This window comes from Vespa crabro, chromosome 7 (assembly GCF_910589235.1).
Source record: "Vespa crabro chromosome 7, iyVesCrab1.2, whole genome shotgun sequence".
Taxonomy (NCBI): domain Eukaryota; kingdom Metazoa; phylum Arthropoda; class Insecta; order Hymenoptera; family Vespidae; genus Vespa; species Vespa crabro.
Genome location: NC_060961.1, coordinates 6,180,001 through 6,197,500, shown reverse-complemented (window position 1 = coordinate 6,197,500; position 17,500 = coordinate 6,180,001). Strand labels below are relative to the sequence as shown.

At 30.9% G+C, this 17,500-nt stretch overlaps 1 protein-coding gene across 1 annotated transcript in view; it reads right to left on the bottom strand.

Moving 5' to 3' along the window:
• LOC124425385 (protein Wnt-1-like) overlaps nucleotides 1–7,505 on the bottom strand; it is a 72,902-nt gene extending 65,397 nt beyond the window's left edge. Inside the window, exon 1 of the mRNA XM_046965653.1 lies at nucleotides 6,128–7,505. Within this exon, the coding sequence (XP_046821609.1) occupies nucleotides 6,128–6,210 (83 nt within the window). The 5' untranslated portion in view covers nucleotides 6,211–7,505. The remainder of the gene's footprint in view (nucleotides 1–6,127) is intronic.
• Between the last annotated feature and the right edge of the window lie 9,995 nt (nucleotides 7,506–17,500).

The window sequence follows — 17,500 nt, the reverse complement described above, 5'->3', positions numbered from 1 at the left end:
ATAAAGATGGAAAATTATATAATGGATAGTATAAATGTGTGTAAAAAAGAGAAAGAGAAGCAATGAGTGAGTAAGTGAAAGAGAGAGATAGATAGATAGATAGAGAGAGAGAAAGAGAGAGAGAGAGAGAGAGAGAGAGAGAGAGAGAGAGAGATAAAGATGGAAAATTACATGATGGAAAGTATAAATGTGTATAAGAAAGAGATAGAGAGACATACCGTAAAGATTATAAAACGTATTAAGAATGCTTATGTACAAGTCACGTTATGTACATGTATTTACCAAGACATATATAAATATTATATGGAATGCTTAGAGAATGAGAGAGACATAGAGTGAAAGAGAGAGAGAGGGGGGGGGGGACAGAGGGAGAGAAGAAAAAGAGAGGGAAAAAAACGAAAGAAGGATATGGAAAGATGATGAGTTTAACACAAAGAAAAGCAAAGAGTGATAACTGGTGTATATACGTATTTATATGGGACAGTTAATGCGAAAAGAGAGCCGTAGGACGTAGGCTCGCTTTATGGGGCCATTTTCGTATCCAATATAGGACACACGCATGTAACTACGAGCGATTCACCATCCACCCTCCCTCCCCCCAAACCCTCCACGCGATTTCGCTCGTATCTTTCGTATAAAAGGAATAAAGAGATCCGTAATACGATATCGCCGTATCGTAAAAGTAACGGAAATGTATATATATATATATATAATACATAGGTAATAGGTATGGTGTAACGACGTTATTCGCGAATTCCTCGCGATTGGTCGATAGAATGGAAGAAGTTATAAGGGCGAGGGATTCGACTCCAACTCGTTAAACATTGATGAAGTATCTCCCTATACTGAGAAATAAAGAACGTGTCAAAGTTTCGTGAAAGAAAAAGAAATATATATATATATATATGTCTGTTTTTTTTTTTTTTTTTTTTTTTTTTTTTAAGAAAAAAATAAAGAGAAAATAACAATAAAATAAAACAACAATGGAATTATCAGATTATTATGAACGAATTAGGATATTTTTCATATAAAGATGATTTCACGAAATCGTATACCTTAAGTTATCTCTCGTGCTATACTAATATTTCTTATTTATTTCAAACAAATTATTTTACGTAAGTTAACATTATGAATACTTGATGTTCATGTAATTTTTACTTTAATATATTCGATTCTTTATTTTCTTTATTTTTTCTTTTTTTTTCACAAAAGAATTAATTAATTAATTCGTCCCAAATCTCTTTTCAAATAGCGATAATTATATGTATTGTATAATATGACGTTTATACGCATACAAACATGAAAAATGTTTTTTAACTTTAAAAAAAAAAGAAAAAAGAAAAGAGAAAAAATGTTCAAACAATTATTCAGAGTTATCCGAACATCTGAAAAAAAAATTAATATTACTTGTCATTAATGACAAAAATCACGCTTGATCCTTGTATTGTAAAAAAAGGTCGTCGCAAAAAAACACACGAAAAGATTGATTCTCTTCCGGTATCATTTAATTAATTTGCCATCAATAAGTCGATATCTTTATTTATTTTTTGAGACGAATAGTTTGTAAAACTTTACTTGAATCACCCTATACATTTCCTATAATCCATTCTATGAAAGCAAATAAAAGAAAAAGAAGAAGAAGATATTTTTTTGAGGATTATTTTCAATACGATTAAGAATTTATAAAATTTCAACGAGTTAACGTAACAACATTATGATATAATTACTATACTACATTATCATTAGTGTAATAATAATAATAATAATAATAATAATAATATAATATAATATAATTGAATGATCTGCGTTATGATCAAATACAGTATAGTATAATTAGTATAATAATGTAATCAATATAATAAATAATAATAATAAAATATAATTCAATGACCTGCGTCATTGCATCGACGTTTAAGTAATTAGAGAAACAGAGAGAGAGAGAGAGAGAGAGAGAGAGAGAGAGAGAGAGAAAGAGAGAGAGAGAGAAAGTGGTTTGTAAAAAAGTTAACGGTTGGTGTAGGATAATTAATCGAAAAAAATTTTTCTTTTTTGGGTGCAGGACGTGGTGAGTGGAGGAGAGTTAGAGCGAGTATAGGGGTTGGAGAGGGTTGATCGGCAGTTGGGTGGGAAAAATGTATTCCTCGCGATCGGGAGTCGTGTTTATAATCTATATATCTATCTCTATCGCTCCTTCGATGAACGCTATGGTGGCCCGTCGAGGGAGTCCTAGGGTTTGAAAAAGCACGCCTGGCAGGGGTGAGCATCACATCGCCGTACCCGTCACGGGTAATATAGTTGTGTAAACACGAGCGTGTAGTATTAGCACTGTCAGCGGGGCTTCAGCGTTCGAACGCGAGCAGAGTAAGCAAGCGAACGAGCCCTCTATTCTGACTTAACAGGGAAATGCATTCTTACCCTTTTTCTCTCTCTCTTTCTCTCTCTCTCGTTCTCTCTTTCTCTCTCTCTCTCTCTCTCGCTCTCTCTTTCTCTCTCTTCCACGTCGAATACGTGTCTTTCTAACAACCCTCTAACTCTTCTGTTTGTGAAAAAAGGAACAAAAAAAAAGAAAAGAAAAAAAGAAAAATAAAGCAGGCGCGCTTCGTTCGTTTCAACGTTTCTTTATTCATTTCTCATTTATCCCTAGATCCCTATTGAATAGTTAATATCTCGTACATTTTCAACTAGATACATTATTACTGCCACTATGTGGGGACTTTAATGATGATTTTGAAAATAATGGATATTACGATTGTTTTTATCTGAAACGTAAGAGAGAGAGAGAGAGAGAGAGAGAGAGAGAGAGAGAGAGAGAGAGAGAGAGAGAGAGAGAGAAATAAAATAAAAGAAAATAAAAAAAAAAAGAAAAGAAAAGGGAAGCCAAGCGATATCGACAAATCTATCACAACGATTAAATTAATATGCAAGTTATTTTAACGTTGATACCGTGCGTACGAAATTTTTATTTATTTTATTATTTATTTATTTATTTATTTATTTATTTATTATAGAAGATATTTATGGAACGATCGAATAGAAGAACGAAACTAATATCATCCGTCAATGTATGAAAATAAACATGTTAAATTTTTACATTGATTAATCCATCGATATTACAACCAAATAATAAATCAATAGATACAATTTTTATATACCTATCGTTAGATAAATATTATCTAACTACATTTATAGACACGTATATATTATTTATACCATCTAGATACATACAATAAAGATATACATGTATATATATATATTTCTTTTTACTTTTTTTTTTGCATATTGAATGTAGATTAAATAAGATTAAAGCAATTACGAGGTATTAGTAATAAAGAAAGCTAGATACAATTTCATTAATCATTCACTAGTCACATTGGACACAAATTTCGCATGTTCGTAACATCGAAGACGTCAAATGTTTTCGAATACCTCCACCTCCCACCCATCCTAATATGTTTATAGAAAATTTTCAACTTGTTTAAGTCGTCGTGTAACTTGTTATCATAGTTTCTTCACAGTTCATTTACGTACACAAACATATGTACGCAACTAAGTAAGTATGCAAGTAAGTAAGTAAGTAAGTAAATAAATATCATAGACAGTTTAGTACTAATTCCAGCACTTGTTCAATAACAGAACTTAGTAATAATAAGAATGCAGGATACCTTATACCACTACATTATTTTTTTTTTCTCTCTCTCTCTCTCTCTCTTTCTAACACGAGCAGATATCTTATATACCTATACCCATATGGATACCAAGTGCATAAGGGGAAAAAAGGAGAAAAAAGAAACGAAAAAAAAAAAAAGAATTTCTTCCTTCGAGGTATTCCTCGTGAGCATGGAGAACTCGTCCGGTCGTGTTTTATTGCGTTTCTGTCGTCGGACCCGGAATGGGTCATTGTCCACGTTTCTTACTCGTTACCCGAGCTCTCTTTGCATTATGTTCCTGCTTTTTGAGATAAGGTGTATGTACCTAGGATATATATATATATATATATATATATATATATATATATATATATATGTATATATCAACCTAATATTAAATCTCGATCACGTTCATGACGAATCTGATATTATCGATTTGTTTCTAAGTAATTTATTATGATTTAATACTTTATTACACGTTTAACGTATTAACGATTAGTTATCGATTAATTTACGTTTACGTTTTACAGATTTTCCCCCGTAACGTAACCCCTTTTTTTTCTTCTTCTTTTTCTGCTCTTTTTTCTTTTTTCTTTTTGGTTTGTTTTCTTTTTCTTTTCTTTTTCTTTTTTACGTATGATGAAAAGAAAAGAGGGTAGACTGTAACTGAGCCACGCTTTTATTACCCACCACCACCATCACCACCACCATCTATCCGGTAAAACTAATGAAACATTGATAATCTCTTAGGGAAAGGGTCGATCTAGGAAATTTTCTTTATAGTGTATATACGTAAATGTCGTAAAAGAAAACGTAATTACAAGTTAATGTATTCATTTTTTTATCGATTACTTGTTTTTTTTTTGGTCTTCTTAGCGAAAGGCAGAGAGAGAGAGAGAGAGAGAGAGAGAGAGAGAGGGAGAGAGAGAGAGAGAGAGAGAGAGAGAGAGAGAGAGGGAGAGAGAGAGAGAGAGAGAGAAAGAGAGAGAAATATATATATATAGAAAAAAAATAATTTATACTATCTAACTACGTGAATGACATTTCAACGTTAAAAATAAAAATAATAAATATTTCGTTTACATAATTTATGTAATTACGATGTATATATACATATTTATAAAGAATAATATAAGCAACAAAATATATTGCGCGGTGTTATTAAAAGTATATATATATATATATATATATATATATATATATATATAAATATTATAAAGTATATAAAAAAATATGTTGATATTAGACAGTATTCAGAAATAACGTGTAATTATTTGTTTGATTGATGTTTTATAGATATAGGGGGGATTAATGGAAAACTATAAAAGTGTATTAACTTTTATGCAAACTGTAAAAAGAGCAAATGATTTTTCAATGTTTCACGATATAAATCATTTTTTTTTCCTTTTTTTTTTTTTTGATCGAATAGTAAATAAACCGGTCTAATTCAATTTTTCAATATTCGCGATGCATTCACCACTTCGATTCTGTTAATAATTTCTTAGGCATTAGAAACAATAAATCTTTGTTGTTTTTTATATATATTTATTTTTTTTATTATCTTTATAAATATCTTATGACAAATTTTTCTCATTATTATTATTATTATTATTATTATTAAAGGATGAGACGAGAGACTTTTTTATTGAAAAATCATTACGAAACGAATGGAAGTCGAATGGCTAGTCCTCAAATATAGATCGCAATCAAAATTCATTGTTCTAGTTGAAATTTCTCTATTTATTTTGATCTCTTTGAGATGTCCGTCGAGATAAGAAAATTGTTTATTTCTTTTGTAGTCGTTCATAAGTGAAGATACGGATTCGGAGGAGTGGTAAAGCAATAAAACGTGAAGTATAATAAGCATTTCTTATTTTAAGAAAAATTGTTCGATTTGAAAATATCAAATAATTTCAACGAAATCTTATATTTGAAATACTTGAGAATAGTTAAAATTTATCTATTTATAAAACACCATAAACGTTTATTATATATATATATAGACACGGTGTATAAAATTTAAATTGAATCACATAAACGTTTAAAATTATTGATAAGAAAAAAATGTATATGTATATATATAATATAAATAATTATAATATTTATAAATCAATAGATTATTGTTACAAGAAATTATTATTATCATCACGAAAACTTTTTTTAGATATCATTAAATTACTCTAATCTTATTATATATTAATTACTCTAGATACTTATAAATGTATTTTTTCCGTCAGTAACATATCAGTATTATTTATAACACAATAATTGATCGATCAAATATTGATCAATCAAAAATCGAATTGGTTTGCTGTACGAATACACACACACACACACACACACACACACACACACAAGCACACATATATTTTTATCAACTTTTATATATATATATATATAAAAGTTTAGAAATATTTATGATAATCCTATTCGTTCGATATAGTAGATACAATTTAAAATCCGATTGAGGGAAGACTCACCACCAGTTAGCCCGCGCTCCGTTTTGCCACGCGACGAGTAGAACAAGTAGGCTGAATATGCTGCCCGGCACAAGGCCTCTCATCTTCTTGGATGAAGAAAATCGATTCCAATAATGACACGATCGATGACGTTCTTGATCAATCTCCGATGTGCGGAGAAAAAATGTATTATCACGTGGCCCGTAATTCGATTAATTTCAAACAGAAATAATTTCTATTCGTTTCGAGATCAAGTAGACGATGATTATTTTTTCAAAACAAACGTTTATCTCAAACTTCTTGCATTATCTTGATCTTCTCCTTTTTTTTTCTTCTTTCTTTTCTTTCTTTTTTTAATCTTTCTTTATCGATTTCTCCTTTTTATCTTTTTATCCGTTTTTATCTCTTTCCTTTTTTTTGGATTATTTTCTCTCTCTCTCTCTCTCTCTCTCACTATCTTTTTTTTCCTTTTCCTTTCTCTTTTTTTTTGCTGGTCCGTATAATCTCTTCCTTTTTCCGTTTATCCGCGATGCGTAAGATATTTGTCGAAGAGGGGATGCGTCTTTGTTAGTTAAAAGAAAACGCACGAGCCTTTCCGCACCTTCGTTTTTACGGTTTTTCTTTAAACCCCCCCCACCCCTTCCTCTTCTTACATCTTTCTTCGCGCCGCCGGCACCGCCGGACACGTGCTGCACTCACTATCTCTATCCCTTTCTCTCTTTTTCTCTCACTCTGTTTATCTATCTATCTAACTCTCTCTCTCTCTCTCCCTCTCTCTCTCTCTCTCTCTCTCTCTCTCTCTCTCTAAGAATTCCGTTCTACTCGATTCTTTCTTGCGGTATTAGAAAAAAATAAAATACCTGGATACTAATTAACGAGAGAAAGAGAGAGAGAGAGAGAGAGAGGGAGAGAGAAAGAGAGATATATATGTATCCTTTTTTTTTTCCTCGTAATAGAAGTAAAGAAGATATCCAAAAAAAGAAGCAATTATAGAAGAAGAGAACAGTGATGGAAGAGAAGGATGAAGAAAAAGAATAAGAAGAAGACAATGAAGATGATGAAGATGATGAAGGAAAAGGAAGGTGGTGACGAAGATGGGAGGGAACGAGGGAGGATTGAGGAGGGAGTGAAGGTTAAGAAAAGAAAAGTGTAAGACGAAAATGGGATTTTAAGCGAGGAATATAAACAATGAGTTTAGACGGATCTCGTTCGAGGGGTTGCTTTTAGAATTTCTTATGAAAAAATGTACCCACGACAACGAGAACGACAGCTACGACGACGACGAGAAGAGAAGAGTGAAGACTGAAGAATTAAGAGAGCGAGAGAGAGAGAGAGAGAGAGAGAGAGAAAAAGAAATTATTCTTTCTTTTCGTCTTTTTTTCTTCTTCTATTCTTCTTTATCTTTTTTCTTTTCGTTTTTCTTTCTTATATTCCTTTTCCTTATTCCTTTTTCCTTTTCGTGTATGTCCTTTCTTTCCCCCCTGATTTAAAAGATCATAATAGGATGATCAGATATATATATATATATATAAAAAAGATTGAAACGATCGGAATGTTGAAAGCGTGCTCGTCTCAATTTCATTCGACGACGACGATGACGTCGACGCCGATGATGACGATGACGATGACAATGATGATGACAATGACGATGACGATGACAATGACGACGACGACGACGACGACGACGACGACAACGATGAACACGGGACACCGTTCGAAAAGGAGAACGCGAGACGGCACTCGGCGAACGTTCGCCCACGAACTGTGGTCGGTTAGTCACGAGGAAAAGGGCAACGGCGCGATGCCGAGTCTGCTCGCGTTGAGGTTGGCGCTGCCGGTGAGTTGTGTCAGTAGTGGGGGTGGGGGTGTAGTGGGGCGGAGGGGGTTTGAGGAACTAGTCAGGTAGTATAGTCGATGGTGGGGGGCGGTGGACGTTGGCAAAGGGTTCGGGGGGAGAAAGGGTGAGAATAGTCGAAGAGTGGGGAGTAGTCGGATAGAGGGTTAGCGGGGTAAAGGGTAGTTTGGAAAGGCGGAGGCGGAGGGCCGGCGGCCGCGCGTGACTGGGCGTGTCCTATCAACTGGCCGCGTATCACCGATTGGCTCTTCTATATAGAGTAGGGGAATCATCGAATTTCCGTTAATTAGGCATTTCGACGGTGAATCGCTTAGGTAAGTTTACACACGGTTCTCTCTTTGGTTCTTCTCATAGGTTATTAGGTAGATAGCGGTTATATCTACGTAAGTAAGTGTATGTGTATGTACGTATATATGTACGTATGTATGTATGTATATATGTGCATATGTATATATGTATGTATGTATGTAGTTGAGAATGATATTATCGTGTTTGTAGATACTTAAGTACTATGAATAAGTGGATACGTAATTATTTAGATTATACTATTTTCGAACGATCGAATTAGAATGGTTCGTGAGTTTTTTCCTTGTTATTTTTCTTTTCCTTTTTTTTTTCTTTCTCTTTCTCTTTCTTCTTTTTTCTCTTTTTATCGTTTTCGTTTTAATTAATTAAATTCAAATTTCAATTGGGTATTGTTTATTTTAAAGTTGATATTTCATCGCAATAATTTTTTCATCTCTTTTCTTTTTCTCTCTCTTTTTTTATTTATTTATTTTTCTTCTTTTTAGATTGTCATTCGATGACAATGATGATTCGTTTTTATCTCAATGCGAAGAAGAAGAATATTTTCCGATTAATAAATTATAAATATCTTTGTCTATCTTGTTAGTTAAAAAAAAAAAAGATAAAGAAAAAAAATTATTATCGTTGTTCAATGGTATCGATCGTAAAATCGATACGTTGAATTAAACGAATTTGAGATATTAGCGATCGTCGAAAAATCAAGTTCTTTTTTTTTTTCTCCCCCTCATTCTCTCTTGCGTTTTCAAACACCGTACCGTTGCGTTTCAGACAAGTACATTATATATTGAATTTATACTTGAAATTGTATGTTTTTAATATCTATCGAAAAACAATATAAATAAATATAAGTAAATATCGTTCGTCGAAACGTAATGTATAATTTTTAATTATAAAGAATTAGTTATTAAATTTGATCGTAATAATAATCTTTCGTTATTCAATGACTAAAAAAGGAATTTTCTTCTTTATTTATTTATTTATTTCTTTTATTTTTTCTTTTTTTTTTTTTTTTTCAATGAACTCTTCTTCAATATCGATTGTTATTGTCGATTATGTCGATCAATGATATTAAAGGATATATCATTAATGTTTTCTTCGATTCATCTGTCATATCTGTTACGTTCGTATTACAGGAATGAGAGTTCTAGACAATCCATGCTGTTGAAATCACCATTGGTGGTACGCGCCAATTTATCCGCAAGATATCAATTTTCAAACGAACGTTAACACAGACGATCTATTATCCCTTTATATTTTTTTCATTAATTTTTATCCTATGATTGATATGCTCCTGCGTACATAAATCTAATGGCATAGTAAATTCTAAACGAGTTCATAAAATGAAATGATGAAACAAAATGAGACGTTCGTTATGTGCCATGCTTCATCGCGATGTATTTCGTTTAATAAATGGACAAATTTCATTCGTTGTACTTTATAATAAAATAATCGTATTAAGATGAAAATGAAATATAATTAATAAAATCTATAATAATTTTATTAATAATTTCTTCATCGAATACAATGCAAGAATTTATCAAAATTTCGTTAATGTAATATCAATTTTTATTTCATCTATTTATCTAATTGTTTATTACGTATAGAAAAGAAAAAGATGATCGGTGGATACAATGATATCGAATTTTTTTTATAATCTTTTTTTTTGTAATATGAAAAGAAATTACAATCAGATGTACGTCAAAAATTCTATCGACCGTAATTGAATATAATGTTTAATCAATGCAAAGAAAAAGATTAATTTTATGTTTTTTCTAAATATAGAAAATTACATTGAAAACATTTTGAAATTTTATTGAATTATTAAAATTTTCTTATTCGCGTTTAATAGTATTTACAAATATTTTTTGCTCCAATAAAAAGATAATAGGAAATATTTATCATAAAAAAAAATAGAAATAACCGACATCTTGTAACGAGTTATCAAACTATTTTAAAATAACAGTTATGTATTAACAGACTATAATAAAATCTTTTAGGATAAATTCGAAAATATGTAGAAAAGTTTGACGTAAAGTAGTTCTCGTTACTTTTACTTTTAGTCGATAATAAGAAAAACACAACGTCATTTTTTTACCGACAAATGCAAAGATTCGATCGGTAAAATCGGTATCTACCTTCTGTACAGTCGATATAGTACGACCCATTTTACCTACCGCCTACGAATCTTTCGAACGTCGATAAAACAGTATTTACCGAGATAAATTTCACGAGATGGATTTATACTTTATTCGTGCGAATCGCATTAGAAAGATTATTACTTTATCAACACAACTTTTCTTCCTGTTTTTTTTTTTTTTATTTTTTTATTTCTTCTTTTTATTTTTTTTTTGTCGCCAATTATTCATAAACTTTACTGATATGGACAAAAATATATAAACGAATCATAAATTATTAATAATTACGAGTAATAATATGATTAATCGATAGAAATGTGAACTTTCGTAATACATCGTAAGGGAAGAAAATTCAAAAAAAAAAAAAAAAAAAGAAAAAAAAAGGAAGAAAATTAAAAAAAAAGAAAAAGTAGAAAGAGAGAATAATAATAATAATACGTTTAATGAAAATCTATGATAAAATCATGTCACAATTAAGTCAACTGTTTGGCCGAACTGTTGGAACAGAATCCTTTTTGTGATATAAAATTTCTATACGTTCTTCTCTTAATTAAAAATCTCTTTTCTTTTTATTCGTATTAACAGAAAATCTGAGAAAATGTCAGGGAAATTTAATTTTATTCGCTCGTTCGTTACAACTGATGGAAATGGGAATTATTCTACATGTCTTTTCTTATGACTAACTGACAAAACTTATATTCAACTAGTAGACCGGACATAACGTATAAAAAGGGTCATGGAGAAGAAAGGAGATGAGGGAAACGACATAGAGATGTTAGATGAACAAAAGGTGAGGGTAGAAGATTAATGCTGAACGTAAAGCTAATGTTTAAGTATTACAACCCTTGTACGAAACTCTATCTGTATCTGTCTATGTATGTCTACTTATATCCTATGCTTAAAAAAAAAAAAAAAAAAAAAAATACAGAGAAAAAAACAAGAAAAAATTACGAAAGTTCTACGACGGTATTTCTAAGAGACAGAGATGGGATAAAAGAGAAGAAAAAAAAAAATAAAAAATAAAAAGAAAAAAGTGGAAGACGAAAAAAAAAAGGAAAAGAAAAAAGTCATTTAAGTTAGATTCGAAACATTGTTCGTACAGCTTTTGAACGGACACACATAGTACGTATACTATACCATTTATTTCGAATCGTAGAATCGAAATTGGAAAAGTCAAACATTTCTCTTTTTCCTGTTTAATTAAATTCGATATTTCTTACTTCAATATCCACCTAAATTAAAATCCACGATTATAATACGTCCGTGACCTGATATAGAAAAAAAAAGAAAGGAAAAAAAGAGAGAATTAGAAAATAAAAAGAAAAAAGAGAGGGAAAGAGAGAGAGAGAGAAAGAGACAAATATAGAAAAGGAAACAAGAGAGAATAGTCATAAAATAAAATTGAAAGAAGATAAAAGTCGGTTTATCTTAATCTCTGTCGTCTAACATATTTTCTCGTTAATTTGCTTCAAGGTTCTCGATATTTATTTACTCTCCTTTTCTATGTCGTATAAAATAGGAAGGGCGGGTCTTGACCCTTGATGAATACCGCTACTGTCCTTCAAATATACGACCCTACTTTCTCAGCTTCCAGAAACACACCGCAAGGGAAATATAAATGAAATTTGCCGAGTTGTCTCACATGATTATTTTCTAACGTTGATAATAAGAACTCTAATAACTACGAATGGTATAACGGTACAAACTGTGTACGAATATAAATAAGTAAGTAAATAAGTAAGTATTTACATATATGGTTTAAGATATGTGATGGGATATTGGGGTGATGAGAAAATGAGGAGGAACGATAAGAGGTAAGGAGTATGACGAGGGGGAGAATGGGACATGTCAGGTTGATTAAAATTAACGCTGTTATTAATAATAAAATATCTGGAGAGGACAGAATTACATAATACTTCGATGCCTCCTGAACTTTCCGGGTTAGACGGAAAAGGGTAAAAGGGTTTGTCGTACTAGGCGTATCATCATGTATTCCGGTAGGATAAGTTTCAGGGGCCCATGGTGTGGAGAGTATAAGTTAATAAGTTAGAGGTTGGCAATGTTAAGAAGTATATCCTCTTAAGCAAGAGATCAGTTTCAACCGTTGAAGAGAGCTAATATATATATTCCTCGAAATTGTATTTCGACCTTGGTATATATATTTCAGAGGAATAACTTGAGTGAACGAATGATCTGTTTTTTCTTTTTATTTTTCTTTTGTTTCTTTTCTTTTTTTTTTTTTGTAGATATATCGTCGGAAAAATGGCACAGCGATCATTTATATGTAATTATTAAATGATCCGTATTATCATTGACGGATGAAGTCAAATTTCTTGATAGAGAAAAAAAAATTGGAAATAAGTCGGTGTTAGATAATAATTTGCTTTTTATTATTGCGGATGTGGAAATAGGAAAGAGAAAAAACAAAAGTAAAAAAAAAAAAAGAAGAAGAAGAAGAAGAAAATAAAAACATCATTCACGAGATTCACCTCTTATTTATTCATATAAAACAAAAACGAAGAAAAAAAAATCGTGTGAAAATAAACGAATTAAGTGCTTTTTATAATGAAAATTTGAGAGAAGAAGAAAGAAAGGAAGTCTTCCTTAGATCTATTTCTTCTCGTTTGTCCTTTCTTTCTTTCGTTTTCTTTCTCCTACAAATTTCTATCTCTTTTTCCTCTCTCTCTCTCTCTCTTTCTTTCTCTCTGTGTCTCCCCATTCCGCATTGTAATTTATAATTTAAGTTCGACCTCCTTTTAACGTCGAGCGACTTCTTCATGCACAGGCCTGCATCCGGCATACCGAATAAGACCACAGGAATAAAATGCGTCCATTTGGGATTCTTAAAAATAGAAATTTCACTCTGATTCGAGAAAACGTATAACATTTCTCCGAGTTAAAGGAAAAACATATTTCCTCGATAGACGTTATAACGGAATCAAAAGTTCATTTTGAAAAATATTTCTGAGTAGTGCCGACTTACATATTCACGTTGATATCGTAAATACATATGTATTTATATAAAGTATAATGACGGCGTATTATCCGATATAAATCGTAAATCGTAGAAACGATGAGAGAAAAAAGAATAATAATAATAATAAACAGAACAAAAAGAAAAGAAAAAAGAAAAAAAGAACAAAATAACAAGACATCCTCGTAAAAGAATATCTTTGTCGATGAATAAATCTCACGGCATTCTATACGAAATACATTAAATATAAATCAATATATATATTATAATTCAAATAAATCGTATAGAGTAAGAAAAAAGGGGCATCATATTTTTCGTACATTGTCTCAGAAGAAAGTCGTATTAAAGAAAAAAAAAAACAAAAAAAAATTATAATAATAGTAATAATAGTAATAATAATAATAATAATAATAATAATAATAATAATAATAATAATAATAATAATAATAATAATAATAATATTACCATATTGGGATGGTAAGAAATGAAAATAGTATTTTTAAAGAAAAAAATTTGTTCCCATTATATACAGATAATAGAATTAAAATAAAAACAATAATACTTCAAAGATACTTCGTTTTATATAAAAAAGAGATACATAAATACAATCTTACGTCTGTATTTAGGTAGGTAAGATAATCTACATAACGTATAACGTTATACAGGTATATATGTTTTGTGAATGTATACGAATGTCTAGTGCGAACAACAAACGAGGAATTCGGTCTTTGATAAATTTCTTTGGGGACTAAAGAAGCAAGAAACGGAACGACAGAGATTTTCTAAAAGAAATATATAGATAGACAGATAGAGAGAAAGAGAAAGAGAGAGAGAGAGAGAGAGAGAGAGAGAGAGAGAGAGAGAGAGAGAGAGAGCCAAAAAGAGAGATAGACAGAGACAGACAGACAGAGAGATATAGACAAAGGCAGAAAAACAGGGACATTTAGAGAAAAAAAGAGGGAAAGAGGAAGACAGAGAGAGAGGGAGAGAGAGAGAGAGAGAGAGAGAAGAGAGAAATAGAGAGCAAAGGCAACGTCACAGTTAGGATTTAGCTTTATACGGGCTTGAGTCAATAGAACGCTCCGTTGGCACTCAATGGCGGACTAGCAGGTGTATATAGCTGCTGTTCGTTGCCACTCGGTCCTTGACAAGCCCATTGCGTTCAGCTACAACCACTTTTCTCATTTAACCAACGCTACATGCCCATAGCATGGACCACGATTACTACTGTAAGGAGAAAAACACTACTGCCTTACTTCCTAGCATTAGATACCGTCCCTTTTGTAGATACCTAAAGTAGGTACGCATATATGTATGTATGTATATATTTATGTATGCATGTATGTACGTAGGAATGTATGTTTTATGTAGGAACGAATATGTACAGGTAGGTACAGTCGGTGAATAAAAAAAAAAAAAAAAAAAAAAAAAAGAAAAAGGAACAAAAAAATTGGAATTAGACAAGAAAAATTTCATGATGCTTTGTAAACGAAAGAACGAACGAACCGTCGAGGCATTTCTTATGCCGCTCTTTTTACACCATCGGCCATTTTTTCTATTATTTTTTATCTCTCTCTCTCTCTCTCTTTTCTCTGTTTGTTTTCTTCTTCCTTCTCTTTTATTTCTTCCCTTTTTTCTTCTGTCGTCTTTCCTTTTTATACTAACCATTCTCCATGAGAGATGACTTTATTTTAGTGTGTACTTTAACGTGTAAGTTAATAAAAAGAAAAATAAGAAAAAAAGGAAAGAAGAGAAAGAAAGAAAAGATCGAATGGAGAATGTAAGAGAGAAGGAAATAAATATGATTCTTAAAAATGATTATTATTCGATTTTAGGTAAACCACGGAATATATGTCGTGATATAATATATAAAATATGAAACATAAAATATAATGTTCGAAGAAATGAATTAAGCGACGTGATAATGAAATAAGATAAATAAAATTAAAAGAAACAATAGGAAAGGCTTAGGAGAGACAGAGAGAGATAAAGAAAGAGAGAGCGAGAGAGAAAGTTTTCTCAAGAAAAATGATGAAAGACACAAATAGCAAATGAATGTTTGAATGAACGAATGATAAATCGATTTCCTTTTTTAATTGCGTTATTTAATAAATAATTCTCAAAAATAAATTCTCACTTGTTTGCCGTGATATATTCGCGATTTAAATATTAAATAATCGTAAGCAATTTCGATTGAAAGGAATGAAACTTTTCGTGCGATTAATTAATGCAATAATCATTTGCATTCGTGAACGATTATTGATTGACGATGATAACGTTTTTCAATTGTGAGAACGAAACAAATCGTAAATTTTCATTATTTCGAACGTACGAACTAACAAAGTTTACATTTAGAAGGTTGAAGGATACATTTGGAAAAGCGTTAACATTTCTACATTTTTCTTTTCTGTATTTGTATTTTTTTTTTCTTTTTGTTATGGGAATGTCATAAATTAAACAATGAATTTTCATTAAATCAATAAGACGTATAATTAAAATAATAATTGTATTAATAAATTATAAAAATTTATTCGCGATAATAAATCAATACTTAGATATATATATAAATAAATAAATCCCGAAGAAGGATAAAACAAGTATAAAATAAAAATAAATATAATATAAATATAAAATAAAATAAAATAAGTACAAAATAAAAATATTATTGAAAAAGAAAAACAGAAAATTATTAAAGCTTATATTTAACGAGTAAAAGGATACAACAATTTATTAATACGTTAATTTATTTATTTATTTTTTTAATTATTTATTTATCGATAAAAACGAACGAGAGGAGATAACGAAACAAAAGAAAAAAATCATCTTCCTGATTACAACCAGAAATTAAGTACTTAAATACACGTCTTCAGATCGATAAGATATATTTCGATCCCTTAAATACAATTTCTTTTATTATTTACATATATACGATATAATAAATACGATTTAACAACAATAACAACAATAATAATAACAACAACAATACCAACAACAATAACAACAACAATAATAACAACAACAATAACAACAACAACAACAATAACAACAATACCAACAACAATAATAATAATAATAATCATACGATACGAAATGATACGTAAAAGAGGGACACGTTTTGAACAGGCCACCTTCCCTAAGTTATATCACTTTTGTACTCGAACGCAAGCTAGTAGGGGTGTGGTGGTACACTGCGGAAGCTCGAGGGTTGAAGAAGTAGAGCGAACGTGGAGGTCAATGGTGTGTCTCGTAAACGATCAAAAGGGGGCGAGCGAACGAATACGGAAGAGAGAGAGAGAGAGAGAGAGAGAGAGAGAGAGAGAGAGAGAGAGAGAGAGAGACATAGATAAAGAGAGAGAGAGAGAGAGAGAGAGAGAGAGAGAGAGAGAGAGAGAGAGAGAGAGAAAGACAGAGAAAGACAGAGAGACACACAGAGAGAGAGAGAGAGAGAGAGAGACAGAGAAAGAGAGATTGTATGTGCGAGAAAAGGGTGAGAGGGTGAGATACGGGAGGTGGGACTTTTATTTTGATATCGACGCGAAAAGAAACTCGCATTAAAATATTATATGAAATCAAACAATGAGATAAAAAATAATTTTATAGTTTACTACAGTCACGTGAGTAAGTAAGTGCCCAAGTATTTATTAAAAGTAATACGTTCGATTTGAAATTCGTAGTGGATGATGTTAAACGAAAAAAAAAAAAAAAATAAATAAAAATATAAAAAAAGAAAAGAAAAAAGAAAGAAAAGAAAAGAAAAATTGTAAATATAAGTTTTAAATAACAAATGACATTTTCGAATCTCCGAATCCGATGATTTTGTTGAGGTTAACCACGGTTTTAACCGCAATGGTGTAAACGGTCGAGAACGAATGTTTCATTAAAAATGTATTGAAATATTTCGTAACGGGGTTGAGGGTGAAGTTTGGGGTTTGGTGGAGAAAATAACCTGGAATACCACGTATAATGCCATATATTATATATAAGATACGTTAACTATGGTATGGTCTGTTTTAACAATAACATCATGGTGTGTATTCGTACGAAACTTAGTAAATTTATTTAACATAAACGTTTGTATTTACAGATCAATCAATCGTAAATTTGTAAACATTTGTAAAGCGTTT